Genomic DNA, 23591 nt, shown 5'->3' with positions numbered 1-23591 from the left:
AACCTGGAGCCTGTGTACTCAAGCATTTTACTGGGAGTCTGCCGTACCCTGAACCCATTACCTGGAGCCTGTGTACTCGAGCCTTTTACTGGGAGTCCGCCGTACCCTGAACCCATTACCTGGAGCCTGTGTACTCGAGCCTTTTACTGGGAGTTTGCCGTACCCTGAACCCATTACCTGGAGCCTGTGTACCCAAGCAGTTTACTGGGTGTCTGCCATACCCTCAGCCCCTTGGAGCCTGTGTACTCCGTTCCTTTTTACCTGGAGCCTGTGTATCCCAAGCCTTTTACTGGGAGTCTGCCATACCCTGATCCCATTACCTGGAGCCTGTGTACCCCAAGCCTTTTACTGGAAGGTCTGCCATTACCTGGAGCCTGTGTACTTGAGCCTTTTGCTGGGAGTCTGCCATACCCTGATCCCATTACCTTGACCCTGTGTATCCAAAAGCCTTTTACTGGAGGTCTGCCATAACCTCAGCCTGGTACTTGGAGCCTGTGTATCCTGAGCCTTTTACTGGAGGTCTGCCATAACCTCAGCCCGGTACTTGGAGCCTGTGTATCCTGAGCCTTTTACTGGGGGTCTGCCATAACCTCAGCCCGGTACTTGGAGCCTGTGTACCTCCAAGCCTTTTACTGGGAGTCCGCCATACTATGAACCCATTACCTGGAGCCTGTGTACCCAAGCCTTTTACTGGGGGTCTGCCATACCCTCAGCCCAGTACTTGGAGCCTGTGTATCCCAAGCCCTTTACTGAGAGTCCGCCATACCCTGAACCCATTACTTGGAGCCTGTGTACCCCAAGCTTTTTACTGGAAGGTCTGCCATACCCTGAACCCATTACCTGGAGCCTGTGTACCCCAAGCCTTTTACTGGAAGTCTGCCATACCCTCAGCCCGTTGGATCTTGTGTATCTACCAGCATTTTTCCAGGAATCCGCCACACCCTGATCCCATTATCTGGAGCCTGTGTACCCAAGCCTTTTTCCCGGAGTCCGCCATACCCTGATCCCATTACTTGGAGCCTATGTACCCAAACCTTTTACTGTGAGTCTGCCATACCCTCAGCCTGTTACTTGGAGCTTGTGTATCCCGAGCCTTTTACTGGGAGTCCGCCATAACCTGATCCCATTACCTGAAGCCTGGGTGCCCCGAGCCTTTTACTGGGAGTCTGCCGTACCCTCAGCCCATTACTTGGAGCTTGTGCATCCCGTGCCTTTTAATGGGAGTCCGCCATACCCTGATCCCATTACCTGAAGCCTGTCTACACTGAGCCTTTTACTGGGGATCTGCCATACCCTCAGCCCGTTACTTGGAGCCTGTGTATCCCAAGCCTTTTTCCTAGAGTCTGCCATACCCTGATCCCATTATCTGGAGCCTGTGTAACCAAGCCTTTTACTGGGAGTCCGCCATACCCTGATCCCAATACCTGAAGACTGTGTACCCCAAGCCTTTTACTGGAAGGTCTGCCATACCCTCAGCCCGTTACTTGGAGCTTGTGTACCCCAAGACTTTTACTGGGTGTCTGCAATACCCTGAGCCCATTACTTGGAGCTTGTGATTCCCAAGCCTTTTACTGGGAGTCTGCCATAACCTGATCCCATTTCCTGGAGCCTGTGTACCCCGAACCTTTTACTGGGGGTCTGCCATACCCTCAGCCCATTACTTGGAGCCCGTGCATCCCAAGCCTTTTTCCGAGAGTCTGTCATACCCTGATCCCATTACCTGGAGCCTGTGTACCCAAGCCTTTTACTGGGAGTCTGCCATGCCCTCAACCTGTCACTTGGAGCTTGTGTATCCCAAGCCTTTTTACTGGGAGTCCGCCATACCCTGATCCCATTAACTGGAGCCTGTGTACCCCAAGCGTTTTACCAGGAGCCCACCATACCCTGAGCTCATTACCTGGAGCCTGTGTACCCAAGCCTTTCACTGGGAGTTTGGCATACCCTCAACCCGTTACTTGGAGCGTGTGTATTCGGAGCCTTTTACTGGGAGTCCGCCATACCCTGATCCCATTACCTGGAGTCTGTGTACCCTGAGCCTTTTACCAGGAGTCTGCTGTACCCTGAGCCGATTACCTGGAGCCTGTGTACCCCAAACTTTTTACCAGGAGTCTGCCATACCCTGAGCCCATTACCTGTTACCTGGAGCCTTGTTCCTGAGCCTTTTACTTGGAGTCTGCCATACCTTGAGCCCATTACCTGGAGCCTGGTGTACCATAGCCTTTCACCGGGGGTCTGCCATACCGTAAGCCTATTACCTGGAGCCTGTGCACCCAAGCCTTTTACCGGGAGCCTGTGTACCTGAGACTTTTACTGGGAGTCCACCATACCTTCAACCTGGAGCCTGGTGTACCTGAGCCTTTTACTTGTAGTCCACTGAGCACCTCCATGGCAGTCTGCTATATTCTGAGCCTTTTACAGGGAATCCACCATACCCTGAACGTGTTACTTGGAGCCTCTGTACCACAAGTCTTTTACTGGGAGTCCGCCTTACCCTGAGCCCATTATCTGGTGCCTGGCATACCTGGAGTCTTTTATCAGGAGCCAGGACTACTCAGAGCCCCTTTCTGGGAACCTGGCGTACCCCAAGCCTTTTACTGGGAGTTCATTATACCCCAAGCCCTTTGCTGGAAGTCTGCTGTACCCTGAGCTAATTACCAGGTGTGCACCATATCTCGATCCTGCGTATCTTCAATACCTCAAACTCTTTATAGGGAGTCCAAGGAACCCCAAGCCATTTCCTTGGAGCCCGTAGCCCCCCAGCACATAACCTGGCATACCCTGAGTCTCTGTACCCCAAGCAAAAGGCTCTGTTCCTACTATGTCTGTTCACTCCACTGAGCTGTAGTGGTGTGTGCTGAAAAAAGAACAACCTGCAGAACTGTTTTCAGCACAGTGTGGTGGCACATACTCCATTGCCCTGTTCTCAGCCAGTAGAATGCAATGAATAGTTTTCAGTGCATGTACACTTCTGCCTTCCACTGGTCGTGCATGCTGCTGGTGTGAATGGGCCCTTAGGAAAGGTTCATACCTTTTTTTTAATTTGCGTGGGCACAGCAGCAATTCTTTAGAATGGATGTACTGTACCTGTGAGCAACGCATAGAAAAACTCCTTGACCCTTTTTCCAAAGCACACCCACAGGGCAGCTGTACTGAACTGGTGCGATTTTATGCATTGATTCCCGACCCGCATATATGTAAACTTGGCCTCCCTGTACACTGCATGTTATCCTTGTTCCTAGCTTATTGTTAATAAATGTATGTTTGTTTTTGTTAAATTTGATGTAAACTGACATTTGCTTTGTTGTATTGGAAATCATTTGTATTAGTATTTATTCTAAACTGTTCCATCGGTAAAAATCACTTCAGTTCAATATATACTGCCTAAGTTTATAAGTCTGAGCACCTCCTAGAATCTATATATTGATTTTCCTGATCTAGTGAGGTCACGTTCCTGACAAACAGGTCCTGTGGTGCTTCTAACACGATTTGTGGCGATTGCTTCAAAGAAAACTTTGACCGTTGTCTGTGGATCCATGGTGTGCTGGCCACATATGTTTTTACCCGAGCTAGTGAGGGTCTGCGCTGATGATCAAATCTTAGTTCTTTAGTTTTGGGTCAAGGACAGATGCAGTCCAATTGTGGCTAGTTTTATGATCATTCAAGCAATTTCAAAACAGAATGGATCCAGGCAATCTGATGCCAAGAGGTTAGATCATTTCATGGCCTTAACAGAAACTATTAGCATTTACCTGCTTGTTAGTTTCAGCAGTAAAAGGTGTTGAAATGTAATAGTTGTCATGTACTGTATGTAATCAGTATTGGTGCTTTAGGCTATTTCCCCACTAATTAGGAGATCCTACTGTGTAGCTATAATTTTTATCAGGCACCATGGCTTATCTAGTAAGGCAATGCAAAGAGCAATGGATGGTGTACTAAGGTCAGACTGGGCAACTGTCACCCCCCTCAAAAAAACTATTTGGGGAACAGGCAGGATTTTTAAAGTTTCTTACCTGCCTGTTTGCCACTGTATGCTGAACTGCACATGCACAGCTTGATACACAATTTTGGCAATGCCAAACTGACTTCACTCCCACACATTCGTGGGGCTGACATCACCTCGGCCCAGCCAAAAATGGCCAGAGCTCATTACCTGCAAGCATCCTGGCCAAAGATGACAGCAGCTGGTGAGTAGGTCCAAGACAGGTCAGCACTGGAGTGAAGGTAATTATAGTTCTGCTTTAAAGATATATTAAATTTTAAAACACAAATTTTACTTGTTGCAGCTTACTAATTATTAGATGTGACTGCATTAGTTTTTCCTTTTTTTTTTTTTTTTTTTATCTGGAGATCTGGTAAAGCTAGATATACACATATCGAAAAGTCAGCCGGTTCAGCAGAAACCAGTCGACTCTCAGTAAATGTGTACACCTCTCTGTTGAGCAGAAGCTGGTCAAAAGGACCTGCCTGAAAACTAGCGTTTGATCACCACATGCAGCCAATGGCTTCAGAACTGATCTATGTACTACACAAGACCTCCTCACAAGACCTCCTTCTCTCTAGTTCCCTGGTCTCCTCCTCCCATGCCCGCCTCCAGGACTTCTCCAGGGTGTCACCCATCCTCTGGAACTCCCTGCCCCAACCCATCAGATTATCACCTACTCTCCTGTCCTTTAGGCGCAGCCTGAAAACCCATCTCTTCAGGGAAGCCTACCCCACCCCTGCTAACTTGCCGACCTCCTCCACTCTTCCTACCACTCCATCCCCCACAGCTATCTCCTCCTGTGCCACCATCCCCTCCCTCCTAGATTGTAAGCTCGAAAGAGCAGGGCCCTCAATCCCCTCATGTTTTGCATTGTATTGGTATTGTTCTATCACATGTTCTGTCCCCCTTTGTAATGTACAGCGCTGAGCGAACTATTGGCGCTTTATAAATACTGTATAATAATAATAATGTACTCTGCCCAGGGGTGGGGGGAGTCTCAAGTACCCCTGTCAGAATACAGTGGTGCAGCAGGGATTATCCCTGCATCCACATCGCTTTTGGGGATCTGTGTGGTTATTATATGTGTTTTTTATATATATATATTTTTTTTTTCATATAACTCGCTGGTGGAATAGAGAAAAAAAACTTTGCATGTATACCCTGCTTTTGTTATTTTTCATTTTACTTTAACAAACCAAGCTGTCCAGACAAAGTAGCTGGTAGAGCAATGGTGGTTCATTTCTTAAAATTAGGGACCTCAAGTGTGGCCCCTGATATCACCAAAGGGCGGCACATAAAATTTCAGTGGATATTTATTATGAGACAGCAGACGCACAACAAGTTTGTCTGACTGGGAATAGCAGAGCTGGCCAGAGGCTGCGGGCCCGCTACCGGAGCTGGCCAGAGGCTGCGGGCCCGCTACCGGAGCTGGCCAGAGGCTGCGGGCCCGCTACCGGAGCTGGCCAGAGGCTGCGGGCCCGCTACCGGAGCTGGCCAGAGGCTGCGGGCCCGCTACCGGAGCTGGCCAGAGGCTGCGGGCCCGCTACCGGAGCTGGCCAGAGGCTGCGGGCCCGCTACCGGAGCTGGCCAGAGGCTGCGGGCCCGCTACCGGAGCTGGCCAGAGGCTGCGGGCCCGCTACCGGAGCTGGCCAGAGGCTGCGGGCCCGCTACCGGAGCTGGCCAGAGGCTGCGGGCCCGCTACCGGAGCTGGCCAGAGGCTGCGGGCACGATATAGGAGCTGATGGGGACATGCTTTAGATGACAGTCTGGAGACCTATTACATGAGATTGCTAGAAATCGCAAGTATAACATATAATAGCAATAGGGAAACACAGATTAGTGTCTGCAGGGTCGCAGGTTGGGCACTAGGGATTTGGAGAGTTGAGACAAACCATTCACTAACAGGAGTGCTTACAATGATCAGCTTTTATTAATTTATGTAAAACCTTTATCCCAGTTGATGTCTCAACTGCCTGAAAGCTATTAGCTAGAGTTCAGCTTTAGCTAGTTAGATGCACTTGCAGATTTATATGGACTTGACCAACACTACCCTCTCCCCAGACTGACAATGCAGCTGCCCAAAGGTGTCTGTATTCTGGATGAAGTAGTAAAGCAGACACCCTAGGACAGGGCGTGTGTTGCTGTGGCTATTGTATGACATCCAGCACCGCCACCTTTTTCAAATTACCTAACAGTGGCTTCATTTAAATGGATGCAGCTGCTGCTCGACCAGCAATTTTCCTTTTCTCTCTTCAATCAAGGAATGTCAGATGGGAGTCGAGCAGTGTATGGCCAGCTTAAGTCTAGGGGTAGAGGAATAAGCTGTATTACTTGCTTTATTCCTTGCTTTGGCAGGCTTCCGGAACGTTCCTCTTCTCTACAGTACGTGATGATGTGAGAGTGCAACCACCGACCAGAGCACCAGTGATAAGGCTTTGGACAATTGACCACACAGCATGGTGGAAGCCTGCTGTACCGAGCGATAAGGTATGTATTGCAGCTAGGACCCCCACTTCAAGTGTGTTGTGTGTGTGTGGGTTTTTTTTTTTTTTTTTCATTCTGCTGTCCAAATGTAAAACAGAATATGATGGAGGCCACATGGGACGGGGTCACCATTGCGACTACTGATGCTATACCAGTGGTGGGGGTATGTGGTAAAAATATGTCAATTATGGGATATTACCACCCCCCAAACCGCAAATGTAAATGAGCAATCACTGTCCTGAGCCCCCTATAAGGCTGCTTTCACATGATGCGTTGCAGTTTACCAGCACCGTGGGATGCAGCGCAGTTCACCTGCGGTTTTCCTGAGGGTTAGCTGCGCTTTGCCATAGACTTCTATTTCCGGGTGTGGTGCCCTTTCTGAAAGCGCACCAAAACGCCTGCATGATATAATAGAAGTTTATTGATCAGTGCAGATAACCTGCAGTGTTAAAACAGCCTAATTGTTGCTATAGGTGCTAATATGCCTATTGCACAAGTGCAGTGTATGTGATATAATACACTGACCTTCTTTTCTCTTCCAGCTTCTGCACACATCACTCTCTAGGCTGCCAGAAAGGTTCCAGGCGAAGTGCACTTGGTATCACTCCGCCTGCTTCCTCCGCTGCTGACAAAAAGCCCTGGAAAGCGGGTGGGCAGGCCCAGATCACAATCAGCGGATTGCTGGCCCTGAGCATGCATTTCCCTGGTATGAGGTAGTGGGCCACACCAGTGGGCTATGGGTTGAGCACTCCTGGTCTAGATGTTCTGCTTTTTCAGAAAAGGCTATCTGCAATCTGTGGGGGAGGTCAGGGTTCGGTAGGTCATCCTTGGCCATGAACTGAGACATTGGTGTTCCTACTCTATTACTAGCATTGCAAGCTAGTAATAGAAGGTGGTCTGCGTAACATCCTGTAGGCCTAGTAAATTGGACTTGTATAATTTTGGGGTCAGGAAGGTGATGGACTGTTGATTTGAGGTTTGAGGAGTTAATTGTTTTTTTTGGGGTTTTTTTCCTTTTATAATCCTTAATAAAAACAATTAGCTAAAATGCTGGCCCAAACCAGAAAATGGTTCAAGAGAGGAAAAATAGGGTTTTGTTGCACTTGGTTCTGAAGGCTTTGTTCAAGGTAATGTCAGTACATAATCGTTATAAAAGCAGATTCCTGAAGTTGCAAAGTTATTTATCACAGACCCACAAAAATCATTTCCAGATGCTTGTAACACTGGGTTATATTTCAATTGCATGAGAATACTTTCTGGGTGTATGTGCACACGCAGAGGTATTTTTGTTGCATGCTTTCTTTGTAAAGGAGCAAAGTACATACTGGTGTTCGACCACAGTCAATATTCTTTTCCAGAATGTCAGTGATAACTGACTTGAACCTAAATTTGTTCTAGTACGAGCATCTAATATTCTTGAAAAACATTGCTTACAAATCCAAAAATGTTTATTTGATATGGGAACCAATGAAACCTTTGAACATCAAACTATCAGTGTTGCCACCAGCTTTTAGATGATGGTCAGCTATGCAGGCACAGATGTACAAACATAAAGTTCTCATGATGCAGCTTGCATGTTTGCACCAGTGGAGGGGGTGCACAGGTTTTGTTTTTTTTTCCCTGCAAAACAGCAGTCGTCACAAAAAATATATATAGTGGTTCTCCGCCGCTTCTAAAGTTGAGAACTGAGCGATTAAAGACCGCTGAACTCTCAGTTCTCGGTCTTCAGTGAACAGAGAGCTGGTGTGTGTCAGTCACCAGATCTCTGCTCTGCCCCTCCAGTGCTTACTAGAGCCCTCTGGGCTGTGCAGGGGGCAGGAGCTAGGAGCTGCGTGCTCAGTCTATTAGCGGCTTGCTGAAATGCTGAGACAGCTGCCGGTCCAGTCATCTGGATTGATCCTGATGTTAGTCAGGATCCCTCCGGAGCCTGAACTGGCTCTACAACGCCATTCTAAAAAACTGATCATAGGAGTGCAGAATGAATGCTGCAACAGCCGAGGCTCCCGTGTATATCTCTGGATCGAGAGGGGGCTCAGGTGAGTATTAGGGGGGCTGTGGGGGGAGCAGCATACAGAGGGTTTTTTTTTTTTAATCTTCATGCATAGAATTTATAAAGGTAAAAAACCTTCAGTCCTTAAAACCACTATAATATTATCAATGTAATCTGTTGGTAAAATGAGATATGTTTGTAATTGAATTTTAAACAATGTAATTAATAGAGAATTAATAAAGACTTTTCTTCACTTCCTGTCCGGTAAGGTGGTCCCTGGGACAGTAAAGAGAAATCTGAGTCCCAGGAAAAAAAAGTTTTGTGTATTGATACTTTGTTTAGCCAGTATGTCACATGAAATGTGATTTTGTTTTTAGATGGTGTTTGCTTTTTCTGCATGAAGCTGTTACATCAGCTGGTTAAACAGCTAGGAAGAAATCTGAAAGGTTAAGGTACACTCTCATTGTTTTGCAGGTATATGTCTGTTTTGGTCTGGTAAATATACAGTTGTAAAAGTTTAGTTGACTCTCATTGATAAGTGCAAGTACCTGTTCCTGACAGAAATCAGTGCTGTCCTGAGCACTCTGCAGTCTTACCAAACCTGCACAAGTTACCTTTGGGCTACAGGACATCCCCCACCCCTTGTTATGGATTTGAGGGAAGTGTCCTTGTGCTGGGTGACAACTCTGCTACTCCATAGACAGGTTATGGTGAGGGAGCACCGTCACACTTGGGCAAGTAGTGTATTCCTGGCAGAATCACCAGATGAAAAGAAGGCAGAAAAAAAGAGAAAACAAAAGCAGTTGCCACATACAGTTAGGTCCATATATATATTTGGATACAGGCACAATTGTAGATTTTTAAAGGTATTTACCAAAACATATTCAAGCTATAGTTCTATAATGGATATGGACTGAAAGTGCACACTCTCAGGTTTAAATTTAGGGTATGTACATCCAAATTGGAGGAAGGGTTTAGGAATTCCATCTCTTAAGAGTAGCCATCCCCCCTTTTTTCAAGGGACCAAAAGTAATTGGGCAATTGAATCAAAAGCGGTTTCATGGCCAGATATGGGCTACTCCTTCATTATTTCTTCATCAATTAAGCAGGTATAAACTGTATAACTCTAAGCTGCAGTGGATTTAGATGCACTTTAACACAAGAGGCATCTTTACCGAAGAGGTGGTGGTGGGGAAGAGGTTAGATGGTTTTACTGACACATTTCTTTGCCTTTTTTTTGTTTTTGCAGACAACACACACATTAACTTCTAGGTCACTCAGTGTGAACCTCTCAACAGATACCTGTGCTGAAAGTAATATGGATTGCTGCTATATGTAAAAATTCTCATTGCCTCGCTATAATGCTGCCATATATGCCAAATATGTGCTGCCATTGCTGCTATATGTAAAAATTCTCATTGCCTCACTATAATGCCCAACTGGTGGCTTCAGTGCTATAAGTCACTGATCCAGTACAATTCTAAACAACTTTACTTGCTGCTAGTTTGTTCCAGGTCATTGATTTAGACATACTGAAGCCAGTACACCAGTTACAAGTAACTGGAATTTATTGGTGAAGGGCATTTTACATGTCTCTAAATACTGATATTTATTTTACCTCACTCTAACCCCTTGTTTTAACCCTTAAACTGTTACTAAACCCATTTGCTATATCTGGTCTCCCACAGTATACAGAACATGGAAATGCAATTATTTTAGTAAATATAAACTGCTAAATACCTTTTCTCATCAGCAGTTAGAGCAGTCTTGTGATTTATATCAGTGTACAGCAGATCACATATTAAAGCTTGTAGGAGGAGTTTTCTTTCTGCTCTAGGAAGATGCAGGACCCCTGACCTCTGTCTGGACAGTGCTGATTGGCCCTGTGCTGATCACATGCACTTTCCCTAGCAAAAAAAAAAACCTCTCTAGCAATACACACCAAACTGACCATGTGCAGAGTATCTCCACATTATATGTCTTATCAGGAGATAAGAGGGGGACACTGGAAGAAGGGGAGGATCAGAGAAGTCAGGACCAAACATCATTTTTACACAATGCAGAGTATTAACCCCTCAGATTCCACAGTGAGTATAACAAGCATGCTTTACTGCATATACAGACTGATTTTATGGTTGTGGGTTTTGTAACCGTTTAAATTTGTCAAAAACATCAAGAACCGCCATTAACGCTACCACAACAGATGTTTTAGTACCCGACTATTACCTGTGTGGTGTTATCAGGCCAAAAATTTTATGAACCAAACCAAATCTGCAATATAATCTGCAGAGCACATTGTGCCATCATCATAGTTACCAGTAAAACCATTACCTGAACCAGTACAGCTGATCTTGCAAATAATAGGTTTTCTATTTGCATGCTATACTAACAAATGTGGTAAAACACAAGAAATATAGAAGTGTAAACCTTTACAATTGGCTTACACTGTTATTTATGGTTAAATGACTAAGTAAAAAGGAAACCACATGATACATCTGTGCTTTACTGCACCTCATAAAGCTTCATACATCTGACCTCTTCCTACCAGCGTGACACAACACTGTGTTTGCATTTGTCTTTTTAATTTGATATATATCCTCCGTTCCTGTCAGAACTCCTAATCTGCATTCCCATGATTGCATACATATTCATGTCTATTACTTAAAAAGTACTGAAACTGTGGGATCACATTGACAGCCAAAAACCTGATCTTTTCTAAAGGAGAGTTGAGCAATGTCAGCCTACACATTTTCTTGCTAAACTTAAAAGTGGAACTTCAATCTCTCAGTCAACATTAACTCTTTTGAATCCTTATGCTGCTATCATTCGTAAATTGATGGGAAAGTATATTATATTTACTTGGGGTCTTTAGGAGGGGTTTTCTCAGGTAGGCACACCCTCATGCCTGAGCTAAGGGCCGATAGAATACAGGATGAGAATGTTAGATGAATCAGCTGTCCTTACTCAAGATGGCCACGGCCAGAAATGCTAGGGGGTGTTTTTTTTTTAAGTGATTTCTCAGCAAAATAGAGCATGAAGACATGGGTGAGTTTTATTTAAATTTTACAAAATTTAATAGCACCGTTTGGTTTGTGGTGCTCAGGTGCAATGTAGTTCCACTGTGTTGTTAAAGTAAAACTTTCATGGGACAAAAGCAGGGATTGCCATTGTTTATTGCCAAATGCTGTTTTCCTGGCTGTTGTGTTGACCTCTGGCTTTGAGTCACCGAAAATGACCATGCAGATAAGAAAAGCCAGGATCCTTTATCTGCAAGAAAGGTGCTTAGCATGTCAGCCAGACAACTAACTTTTTCAGTTAGAGGGACCAACAATGTCACACTTCATGTTTTTTCCAAACCTTTAGCTTGTAATATTCTTAACAATTTGCTGTTTGTAAATTGGCAATACCACATGTAGTGCAGTAAGTCATAGCATCAAACGGGAATCCTCGCTGTAATGAACCATTGAAAAATCGGATTTGTCTGCTTGCTGTGGATTTCATAATGCCGCATTATATCAATGATGTGGTGGTAAAGTTGATTAATATCAAATGTACTTTGTACAAAAGTAGAAAAAATATCAAAATGGGAAATATATTTGTGTGTGGGCAGTGTTTTCATCTTACATACATTTTATGAGCATAAAATTACTGATTCAAAAGTGTTCCGTCATGAAATTGTGCTTATGAAGCCTTGATGTAGATGTAAGCATTGCTACAGTACAGAGGTACATAGTCAGTTGGGTCCCAAAATTTATAGGGGTCAAAAGTAGCAGTGAAAAAGCAGCATTACACAAATATTCATATTTTTTTTAATAGAGAGAGAGAGATTTATTTTTGTGGGGGGGGGGGGGGGCGTTGGGTTTTAGTGCCACTGGCATAGTTCATCTCTGATACTACTGCATTAACAGTGTCACATGCCACTTTCAGACTTCAGCTCTCTGTTCATAAGCAAGTGCTGTGTGTGTTTGCTGCGTCTTCCTTTTTTTTGTTTTTCCATTTTTATATCTTGTAACCTTTTTGCAGAGTACCTGTACTGTTTTGTAAAATAGGTGATATGGTGATTAATACGAATGGTCCGCTGGGGTGGCTGGTGCAAAAGCATATAGACAGGAAGTGACTGTCTATACCCTTCTTCTATGTGGCCTCCTTGTCACGCTGTCTTACAATAGAGAGTAGAGGAGTGGTCCACTATTGTCAAACATAGGAAACCCAACCTGAGAAATGATGTGCAAGAGTTGCTGGAGCAAATGCCTGTAAAACAAGAAGCGTCTAAACAAAGACCTCAGCGTGACAGCACATGAGGAGAGGAGAGCCTATAAGTGGCAACCCTGAAAGGGGACATCTACACTGATAATCAGGACCCTGATTGTCAGTGCCCATCAGTGATGCCTGTCAGTGCCTCCTCATCAGTGCAGTCTATTAGTGCCCATCAGTGATGCCTGTCAGTGCTGCCTATCAGTGCAGCCTTATCAGCGCAAATCCATGAAGGAGAAACATTACTTATTTACAAATAATTTTCAGTCCTTTTTTTTTTTTTTTGTTTTTTTTTTTGTTTTTTTTTTTGTTTTTTGTTTAGCAAAAAATAAAAAACCCAGTGGTGATTAAATACCACCAAAAGAAAACCCTATCTGTCTCAAAAAAATTATAAAAACGTAGTTTGGGTACAGTGTTGCATGGCTGCGCAATTGTCATTCAAAGTGTAACAGCGCTGAAAGCTGAAAATTGGCCTGGGCAGGAAGGGGGTGAAACTGCCCGGTATGGAAGTGGTTAATGAAAGCTGCAGATTTAGGTATATTGAAAATGATTTTTGAAACTAAATTAACATTTGTGCTATAGTTTACATATGCTTGCAGTTACAGAAAGGTACCTTGCATGTTCCATTTATGATACATACTATAATAGACTTACTACCATTTTGCAGTGGTGTTGCTTTCATACTGGAGATCTGGTGCTTCCCAAATTCATTATCCTATTATAAATGATCTGCACTGTGTATTGTACAGTTGTCCTTCATGTGGCCAAATTACATTGTTGTATTAGAGTAACAACAGTTTCATGAGTCAAGCAAACTGTTTTCTCTTTAGATGTCTCTCTGTCATTCATTAACATGCCTCATGCTTTGATCATTTCAGTGAAGTCTGTTTCCTCTTTTCTTTCAGATTATGTTTTATGACGTGGATTTACTGTATTCCAGCTGTGTCTTTTGATGTGACTGCTCTTGCCGGATTTGTCTTCTGAAGATGGATGTGTGTGACCTGTTACCAAACACAACTTAGGAGTCGTCTGATTGTTGCTTGGATGTTTATTGTGGTACACGGATGACCTCTATGGGTTGCATCTGGCTTTTGGATACAGTTTTTCAACCATGGTAAAACTTGCAAACCCTCTGTACACGGAGTGGATTTTGGAAGCCATACAAAAAGTAAAAAGACAAAAACAGCGTCCTTCGGAGGAACGGATTTGTCATGCAGTGTGCGTATCCCATGGTCTTGATAAAAGGCTTGTACTTGAGCAGCTTGAACTCAGTGTACAGGATGGCTCCGTTCTCAAGGTTAACAACAAAGGTGTGGTTTCATACAAAGATCCGGAAAACCCTGGGCGCCTTACAAATGTTAAGCCTGGTCCTCTACCTAAAGCAGCCAAAGGCCAGCGAGCTGTAACTACCGATCTGCGCACTGTGGACTGGAATAAACTCCTTCGTAGGGCACTAGAAGGCCTTCAGGAATCTAATGGCTCTTCACTTAAGAATATTGAGAAATATTTGCGTAGCCAGAATGATCTGGTTGGAATTGTGGCAAATCCAATTTTCCAGAGGAGGCTGCGTCTAGCGGCCAAGCGGGCTGTTAACAGCGGGAGGCTACTGAAAGATGGCCCACAATATAGGATTAACTATGGAGGGTCAGAAGGGAAAGGAGTATCCAAATATTCTTCCTCTTCCATGCTTCCTCTTGTCAGTCTCCTTCCTCATGAGAAGGATCAGGTGAGTGTAGAACACATGTCCACAGAAAATGAAGCTGTTCTTTAAAATGTACCGTGGAGTGAGTCGTGGGTGGGTGGGTGGGTGTGTTGTTTTAGGATTTAAAAAAAAAATAACCAGTAAAGACTTCCACTGATAATTTGGGTGGTAGGGAATCTTAAAATGCAGATATTGACCTCCTGCCGCTACCTAAAAGCTGCCTTGTTGATCTCATTTTTCTGCTTGTCCTTATTGTGCCAAATGTCATTTGTTGACTCTTGTAAATCACTGTCATCCACTGGTGAGCAAGGGTTGGGACCCGTGTGGATAGTATCAGTGTGACAGTAGTTTGAGATGCTTCTGAAGTCATTTAGGCCTCATGCACACAGATATTTGCAGATATAAAATATGCTTATTATTATACAGTATTTATATAGCGCTAAAAGGTTTGCTCAGCGCTGTACATTATAGTGGGGGACAGAACATGAGACAATACAGTAACAAAACACGAGGGGGTCAAGGGCCCTGCTCTTTCGAGCTTACAATCTAGGAGGGAGGAGATAGTGGTACAGGAGGAAGTGGCTGTGGGGGATGGAGTGGTAGGAGGAGTGGAGGAGATCGGCTGTTAGGTGAGGGTGGGGTAGGCTTCCCTGAAGAGATGGGTTTTCAGGGTGCGTCTAAAGGTGAGGAGGGTAGGTGACAGTCTGATGGATTTGGGTAGTGAGTTCCAGAGGATGGGGAAGTCCTGCAGTCGGGCGTGGTAGGTGGAGATCAGGGAGCTAGAAAGTAGGACGTCTTGTGAGGAGCGAAGAGTACGGGTTGGGTGGTATTTGGGTATCAGGTCAGTGAGGTAGTTTGGGTTAGTGTTATGAATGGCTTTGTATGTCTGTGTTAGTAGTTTGAATTTAATGCGTTGGGCAATCGGGAGCCAGTGGAGGGAATGACAGAGGGGGGTGGCTTAAAGTAGAAGTATAGGCAAAACCTTTGTTTTTTTTTTTTTTACTTTCCCCTACCACTTTAGGATAGAGTGAGGGTTTTAACTCCTGTCAGATTTTGCCATTGAAGTCCCACTGGGAAGATATACCTTCACTTGGTGTCACATAGCTAAAACAGGAAGTGAGAGGAAACCTGTGCAAATTAAGCGAATCCCCTTTGGGCCTCAGGTCACCAGAAAGTGGAAGATTCCCCTCTTACTTTTCTGCGGACAACTGAAAATTTGGGATTTTCTTTTACTTCCACTTTCAGTGATAACAGTAAACAGGATAATGGAGAGGGTGAATCTCCCAAACGGGGGCACAGACAGCACAGGTGACCTATCCAAAACTAAAAAAAATAAATTTTGCCTTTAGTTATACGTTAATGTAAAATTCCCAGTGTCTTCCTTTTGCCAAAGGGTGATGCACGTGCGGGAGTACAGCCAGCCATAAGTTATGTGAGGCCCAGTACTCATGTAAATGCCAATGCCTCTGTGCCTCTGTGTCTCTTTTTTTACCTGGTGATCTAACCAGTAACACGCTTCATGTCTTACGGTATCTCCACTGGAGGAGCAGTAGAGCCATTTTTGTACAGCAGCATTGTCAGTCCAAGTGTTGGATGTACTAGGAGATTTAGATTGACTAACAAATTAAATCCTAAACTTTTGACATCATTGCTTACTACTAGTGAAATCTATGAATGATCACAGAGGTCACATGGTACAAGGCTATTCACAACAGCCTTGTACCATGTGACAAGCTGTGACCAATCACAGCTCTCACAGTACTTCTTAATGGCTGCAAGAATGCAGCCAGAGAGAAGGAGAAATGATTGCTTTTATAGCCTTTATGGGTATAAAAGCAATCCGTATTAAAAAAAAAAAGAATTCTTCACCACCCCCATAAGTACTACAGTGTCACTATGGTGACACTGTACTTCTACGGTGACAGTAAATAGGTTAAAAAACAACAAGAAATAATATTTTAAAAAAATAGAAATAATTTTTGAAAAATTATAATTTTTGGTTATAAACTTTTATATTTTTTTTTTTTACTAAAAATATAGCTGTATACATTTTGGCCAAGATTTATGAAGAAAGATTATTTATTTGCAAATGTTTATAAGAAAAACACTTTTTTTCAAAATGTTTGGACTTTTTAATTTATATAGCAAAATATAAAAATCCCAGTGGTGAATAAATACCACCAAAATTAAGCTTTATCTGTCTCAAAGTGCTAAAAAATTCATATGAGTACAATGTTGCATGACCGAGCAATTGTCATTCAAATTGTGATAGCACTGAAAGCTGAAAATTGGCCTGGACAGGAAGGGGGTGAAAGTGTCTGGACTGGAAGTGTTTAATAGCCTGGAATTCCACTTTAACACCACTTCATTTTTTTTTTTTTTTAAACATTTTTTAAAAGTAATTGCCTTGGCTAAACATGGGCCTCACAATATATCTTCTAGCCGTGAATCAGAGGACATAAGGTCCCAGTAAGAAACTGAAATTAAATCAAAGTGAAACACAGGAAACCTTTTCTAGGTATTTTAAAGTCCATGACTGGCATCATGCGGTGTCCCCTCTTAGGTGCAACCTTTACTTCAAAACTATAAAATTGGGCAGATTTCCAATTCAGGGTATACACACCGGTTACATTTCCTGTAATCTACTTACCTTTGCTCCATGTGACAGTGGTGGGCAAAACATATGCAGATCTTATAAGACTGGCCAAGGATGGAGAAAGTCCCTTCAAAATATTACTGACTGTCTTTTTAGATCAGCAGTTCAATAAATGTATTATAAACCCCATTATAACTTCATGTGATGTACTACTGTTATTTCCTCTAAGCACGTGCTTGGTGTTCAGAGACATTGTGCTCCCTGTACTTCTCTGCTTTGTTTAGTGGCTTGAAATATTGAAGCAAGAAAGTAAGCTTGATGGTCAAGCAACTAGCATTTGAGTAATTCGGCAATGTTGGCCCCTTCTTAAAAGGTTCAAGACTGGATTCATGTGATTGTATGTTTGAAGCAAGCTTGGAGTAGCGTAATTTCGAGTTTAATAAAAAAAGCCTTTTGTGTAGTGAAACTATTTTTTCTTTGTAGTAGAATGTGTTCAGGTTAATTGATAGCATGACTTCAAAGATATCTAAAATGTATGTGAATGTTTACCATGTGCAGATTTAACTGCTTGCTCTCCACCAACAGTACATTTACTGCGGGTGGGTGTCATGGGCAGGCTGGATCACGTGCACGTACGTCACCCAGCCTGTTGCAGGTTTGGGCTGCTAACCCCCACTGTCACAGGCTACAGAGGGATTTTGTGAGCAGGTCCTGGCCTATGATTTAAGGCTGAGACCTGCTGATTAGCTGTAGCCAATCACAGCACAGAGCCTTGCGTTTGCAAACGCACAGGGCTCTGTACACAGATCGATTAGCTGCTTCTTCTCCTTGCAAAGCAGGGAGAAAAAACAGCCACATCTGTAAGTAAAAGCAGAATGTATTATACATATTACACTTGTTAGGCACACAGTTAGCCCTTTTGATTGCTCCTTGTTGTTAACCCCTTCTCAGCCCCTGTCACTAGTACAGTGACAGTGTACAGTATTATATCTTATAATTGCCATTACCAGTAAAGCGTCATAGCTGCATAAATTCCAGTGTATATATAACATCATTTTGTAGAAGCTATAACTTTCACACAAACCAGTGAATTTACACATCAGGATTTTTTTTTTACCAAATACATTGAGCAGAATACATTTTTGGTTGAAATTTATAAAGAAATTTAGATTTTTTTTCCTGTTGCATATGTTTTATACAGAAAGTAGAGTTTATTTATTTTATTTTTTTCAAAATTTTATAATTTTTTGCTTATATTATAAAAAAATAAAACCCAGTGGGGCGATCAAATACCACCAGAAGAAAGCTCTACGTGTGAAAAAATAATTTCATTTGTCTATAGTGTTACATGACCTGCATAATTGCCAGTTAAATATCGCAGTGCTGAATAGCAAAAAATGCCCTGGTCATGAAGGGGGTCAAACCTTCTGGAGGTCAAGTGGTTAAAGCTGAATGCTAGGCAAATATAACATTGCCAATGCATTGCAGTTATGTATTTATTAAAGCATAATATATATTTAAATGCAGTGCAAGTATTGATTGAAGTATTGGATTTAGCAGAGAGATAAGCTGATCACTGTGTTGCTGTTCCCTTGATGTCCAGTCACAGGCTAGGGGCAGGAAGGTTACCTAGCTGTATTATTTAATTACATTAGGCTGGCTGAGCTGTCTTGCAGAGCTCTATAATCTCAGGACTTACAACAAATTGTCAAGTGCCATTTTTTTTTTGTTAGAACCCAGTAAAGCTGGGGCTGTTTTTCACTTCAGTTGGTTAAAGAACTTTTTTTTCATTCTGAATAGAATAAGAGAGGGTTGGAACCCCTGTTAGGTTTTTTTTTTGTGGCCATCAGTGTCCCATTGTGGAGATTTCCCCTCACTTCCTGTCCCATAGCCACAACAGGAAGTGAGAGGAAATCCTTCCAAAGTGAGAGAATTTTGGGGTGTCGCCAGAACTAGTGACTTGATTGGAAGATTTCTTCTCCATTACTTTTCTGGGGCCAACCCAGAATTTTGGGATTTTCTTTTACTTTCACTTTCGGTTTTATAATGGTAAACATCCCACCAAAAAAAAGTTTTGGTTTCAGTTATACGTTAAAAGATAAATAATATACTTTTTTGTATGATCTTTTGCATTCTCCAAAAGTTTTATACCCAGTTGTCCATTTTTGCAAGATTCACACTGCGACCTACTGCTAGCTCTCCAGCCAGTCCTTTACTTCCCTTTCAGAGAAAAGCAGTCCCATGCAGACTCCTAGTCATTCCTGTGAAGAACATCTCTTATGCTTCCCAACAATAAATGGCTTAAGAGGTGCAGTCCAGAGTGTTTGCTGCAGAGGTTGTGTGACTTGTCATGGGTCACACAGTGTACCTCTTGCAGAAGTATAATCAAGTGAGTATTAAAACTTTGGGGTTAAGGGGGTTTCTGGGTGGGGTACTTAATAATAATTTTTATTATTATTGTCTTACAGGATTTATATAGCCCCAGCCGTTTTTACAGTGCTTACTTTTAATGATAGTCAGTCATGCAAAAGTATAGAAATTCTTTAAATATTAGTTTCTGTCATTGGAATTTGTTCTGTACTAGCTGTGAACAAAAATGTTTCTTTGTGTGTTTTTTTTTGTTACCCATCTTGCTGCTTTTTGCCATGATTTGGTTATTCATAGTCTTGCATATACATTATAAAGGTTGCCAATGTGGCAAATGGAGAACTATTCCTAGAAATTCTATACCTTTTTTAGACATTACTGGGTGAATTTCACGATTAAGTGTTTTATCTGTGTTCTATTAGCTGTAAGATGTAAATCTTTATGGTCAAAATGTAAAACACATATTCATTTCAACATTGAATGTTAATAATTTCTGACCAACGTATATTAATCTGAATGATCTTGACACTTCTGTGCTCTAAACTTACTTTGTGAAGAACACACACATGTACTACTTGAATTCTGTGACCCATATTCACATGGGAGTAGGCACTGCTGTGTCACTGAATTCTCAGAGCCTGCCTTCGGAACTACAGAGGAACTGAGACGTCTCAGGAGGTGTTGGTACAGAAATCACTGCTTGCAGGCAGTAAGGTATCATGGGACATGTAGTCCTTAGAAATGGAAAGTAACCAGCAGTGGAGAAGCTGCAAAGCATGCAGGGAATGCAGGAAGTTGTGGAAATTGATGGCCAGCAGACAGGCAAAATTCACAACATGAAAGGAGATTTCTCAAGTTTTTATATTGGATCGTCAAAAATAAGTTTGTATTGGTATTACATAGCAACACAAAAGTGTATGCTGCAACCACACTGTATATTTCTTTCAAGGCCTGCGGTGCCTATATTATATATATATATATATATATATATATATATATATATATATATATATATATATATATATATATATATATATATATATATATATCTCTATCTCTTTCATTAATGTAATTTAGTGAAATAAATATATGAGTTTGAGAAGCTCGAAAGGGGTGGGGGATAATGATAATGAGTCTGCCAAAGGTGTAGCTGGGATCATACACACAAAACTGCTATTAGACCTCTGTTTGTTTGTTTTTTATAGTATATATTTGCTTTGCAGATGTATTTTATAGAATTTAGCCTAACCTTTTAACATGCATTTACAGGATCATCAAAATCCATAAATCTTGTTGTGCCTGTTACAGTCCTTTTTTTAATCACATACAGTTTTATGTAGAAGCCAGTTAGACTATCAATATGTTTGCGTTTTGGGGTCAGAGGCAACTGGCTTGAAAAAGCGCCTTTTAAAACCCACACCACACAGGGAGCATTTACAAACTCCATGCAGATTTTGTGTCCTTTGTGTGGCAAGAAAATCCACAATCCTAGTGCTGGCTGGCAAGAGTACCAGGCACTTATCCAACCACTTAAGGGGACTTTGTTTCAACACCTGTTGTCTTTCATGTGTCAGTTAACATTGTCAGCACAGTTGATCTCCATGATTTGTATCAGTCTAAAAAAGTCAAAGGTGGCGCAGTTATGTCAGTGAGTGTTACCATGGCGATCTTAGAGCATTGGACTAGGATAAAAGCCCAGCAGGATACATTTAGGTGGGTATGTGATAACACTACAATGAAGAACTGTGCAGAGCGTAACTATATCTTGAGGGGTGAATACGGTTTTATATTCTAGCCATAGAGATATTTAACTCTTGCTATAGCAGCACATAGACTTGCGATTCTGTAGTGGTTAACCAAAAGCATCTTCAGCAGAAAATGAGCTCCTTGGCTGGTGTATAAACCCTTGTCCTTTTACATTCATCCAGTGAATCACAGGTCCTCTCCATCGAGGAACAAAGGGGTGTTTTTCAGCTCTTGTTTTTGCAGAAGGCCAAATCTCTTGTAAACACAGAATTGAAGTGGGAGCAGCTGCAGTCACCACGAGGATGTGAGGGCTACTGACAAAGGTTTCACAATAATTCAGAGTCTGCACCCAGGGTTCCCCCTGCCATCTGCAAGGCGGCTCAGCCAGCTTTCTATAGAACAACTGGCAGCCTGCAGGCATGTGTTCCTCGACTACACATTAGGGACATGTATCCCTTGGTAACAGCCAAGAAAATGAATAATAAACCTGGCGGTGAAGCTGAATGCTCTTCTGATTTAACATGAGTGTATGCGATAGAAAGGCTTACATAGTACTTCACAATATCATACCTTAATTTTACACTTTTTCCTTTTGAAGCAGACGTGTTAAATTGCGGGCAATTTGCCATGTCGTCGAATTTGACAGCATTAACAGATCCTTTTTGTACACGCAACCAAACCAAATGTCAATTTTACATACTAAAATTTAGCTGTGCTTTTTTGAAGTATTATCTGAATATTTATTTCATTTAATAATGATAATTAAGATTCTTGCAGATAAACTAAACCAGAGCTGTAATAACTGAAGATATGTTTTCACTGAAAATATGCCAATCTTAAAGCATGCCTGTCATTCAAAAAGTGCAGATCGTTTTGAGCATATTATTTATGTTGTGTATACAGAGGTTTAGACAAATTTTCTGTGGGCTGACACCTGGTCTTCCAAAGACACATCACATATATTCCATGCCATTACCTAAATTTGGCTGTACCTGACCAAAGTACAAAACTGACCATCATTAATCATAACAAATCTGTAATGGACTGTTTATCAGAACCCCACTGTGAGAATTAAAGGCCTCTTAAGATGAGATTTGCTGGAATAAATGGAGTGGGTTTTTTTGTTTTTGTTTTTTTAAATTTAATTTGCTTGTATAGTGATCAAGTGGATGTAAATAACCGCTTATGATTTAGTTACATTTTTTAATGTTATACTGTATGTTTACATGGTGTCAGCCCTAATTGTTCTTTACATCCCTAGGCTCTGTTGTTTTGCTTTGCATTGCAGGAAAGTGGCTATGACTTAAGCTGGCTATACATGGTTACTTTCTTTTTCCATTCAGCCAGTGGGCTGAATAAAAACCGATTCCTCCATCCACACAAACAAGGTTGCAGCCTCTGATGGACAAGTTTCCAAACATGTTCCTTGGACAGAAGTCGACAAAACGATCACCTTCTGTGGAGATTGAATAGCCACACACTGATCGGAATTTGGCCGGTCCCTGAAGAACCAGACAAATTTTAATCAGTGTATAGCCAACTTTAGTGATGTTTCTTGCAACACAAATCTATAATCGTATGACTTTCTGAAAAGATCTAACTTCTCTATTTGAACAGTTGCTAAAAAGGGAGGAGGAGAGAGAAGCAATCTCTCTGCCCAGGGGATTTGATTTACTGCAGGAGAAGTCATTACCCAACATCCTGGAATTAAGGGTGGTTCATCTTGCTCTGCTGCATTGATTGGTGCAGCTGGAGGGCTTCCCTGTGAGGGTTAAGACTGATAGTGCCATGGTGGTGGCATTCATAAATTGACCAGAAGTCTGGCTGCTCAGGAAGTCAATTTCATCCTTTCTTGGGTGGAAATTCATATCTCCTGGCAGGCAGATTTTCTCAGTCAACATCTGCCTTCAGGGGAGTGGGCTCTTCATGCAGAGGTGTTAATACTGCTGAAGGTGGGTAACCCAGGATATGAATCTTTTGGCATCCAGGTTCAATGTGAAGCTGAACAGATTCATATCTAGCGCCGGAAACCCCAGGATGTTCATGGTAGATGGTATGGTGATGACGGTATGGTGATGAAATGGGATCAGTTTTTCCTCATTTATGCCTTCTCGTCATTACAGCTTCTACCTTTTCTGCTTCCCAGGACTTGGGTGGAAGGCATCTAATAACGCCAGTGTGTCCCAGGATAATGTTGTACTTCGATATCAAAAACATGTTGGTGGGTGTAGCATGAACCCTACTAGATCAACCTAACCACCTGTCACATCGTTCATTTTTCCATCCTCTAATTTCTTCTCTGTGCTTCCTGAAGGCCTAAGGAAGGGTCAACGCAACTTCCAAATCTAACATTTCTCGTTTATCTGGCATCTTATTTCTCAAGCTTACCGAACGAAGTGCAGAATTCCAACATTCTTGGTAATGGCTTATTCTACTTGGACTATTTAATTACGGATTCACCGAAATTTTG

General features: G+C 42.4%; 1 protein-coding gene across 3 annotated transcripts in view; it reads left to right on the top strand.

The window, feature by feature from the left end:
• Positions 1 to 23591, top strand: part of KAT6B (lysine acetyltransferase 6B) — a 208415-nt gene that overhangs the window by 1041 nt on the left and 183783 nt on the right. For 2 of the 3 annotated variants that reach the window (XM_089682585.1, XM_089682583.1), the window contains exon 2: positions 13616 to 14436. In XM_089682585.1, the coding sequence (XP_089538711.1) occupies positions 13822 to 14436 (615 nt within the window). In that variant the 5' untranslated portion in view covers positions 13616 to 13821. Of the gene's footprint in view, positions 1 to 6337; positions 6470 to 13615; positions 14437 to 23591 lie in introns of all 3 variants that reach the window. The other variant, XM_089682584.1, reaches the window with a different exon arrangement.

This window comes from Staurois parvus, unplaced genomic scaffold, assembly GCF_062004578.1.
Source record: "Staurois parvus isolate SC_StPar_1 unplaced genomic scaffold, SC_StPar_1.0 ptg000291l, whole genome shotgun sequence".
NCBI classification, from domain to species: Eukaryota; Metazoa; Chordata; class Amphibia; order Anura; family Ranidae; genus Staurois; species Staurois parvus.
This window is presented reverse-complemented; position numbering and strand designations above follow the sequence as displayed.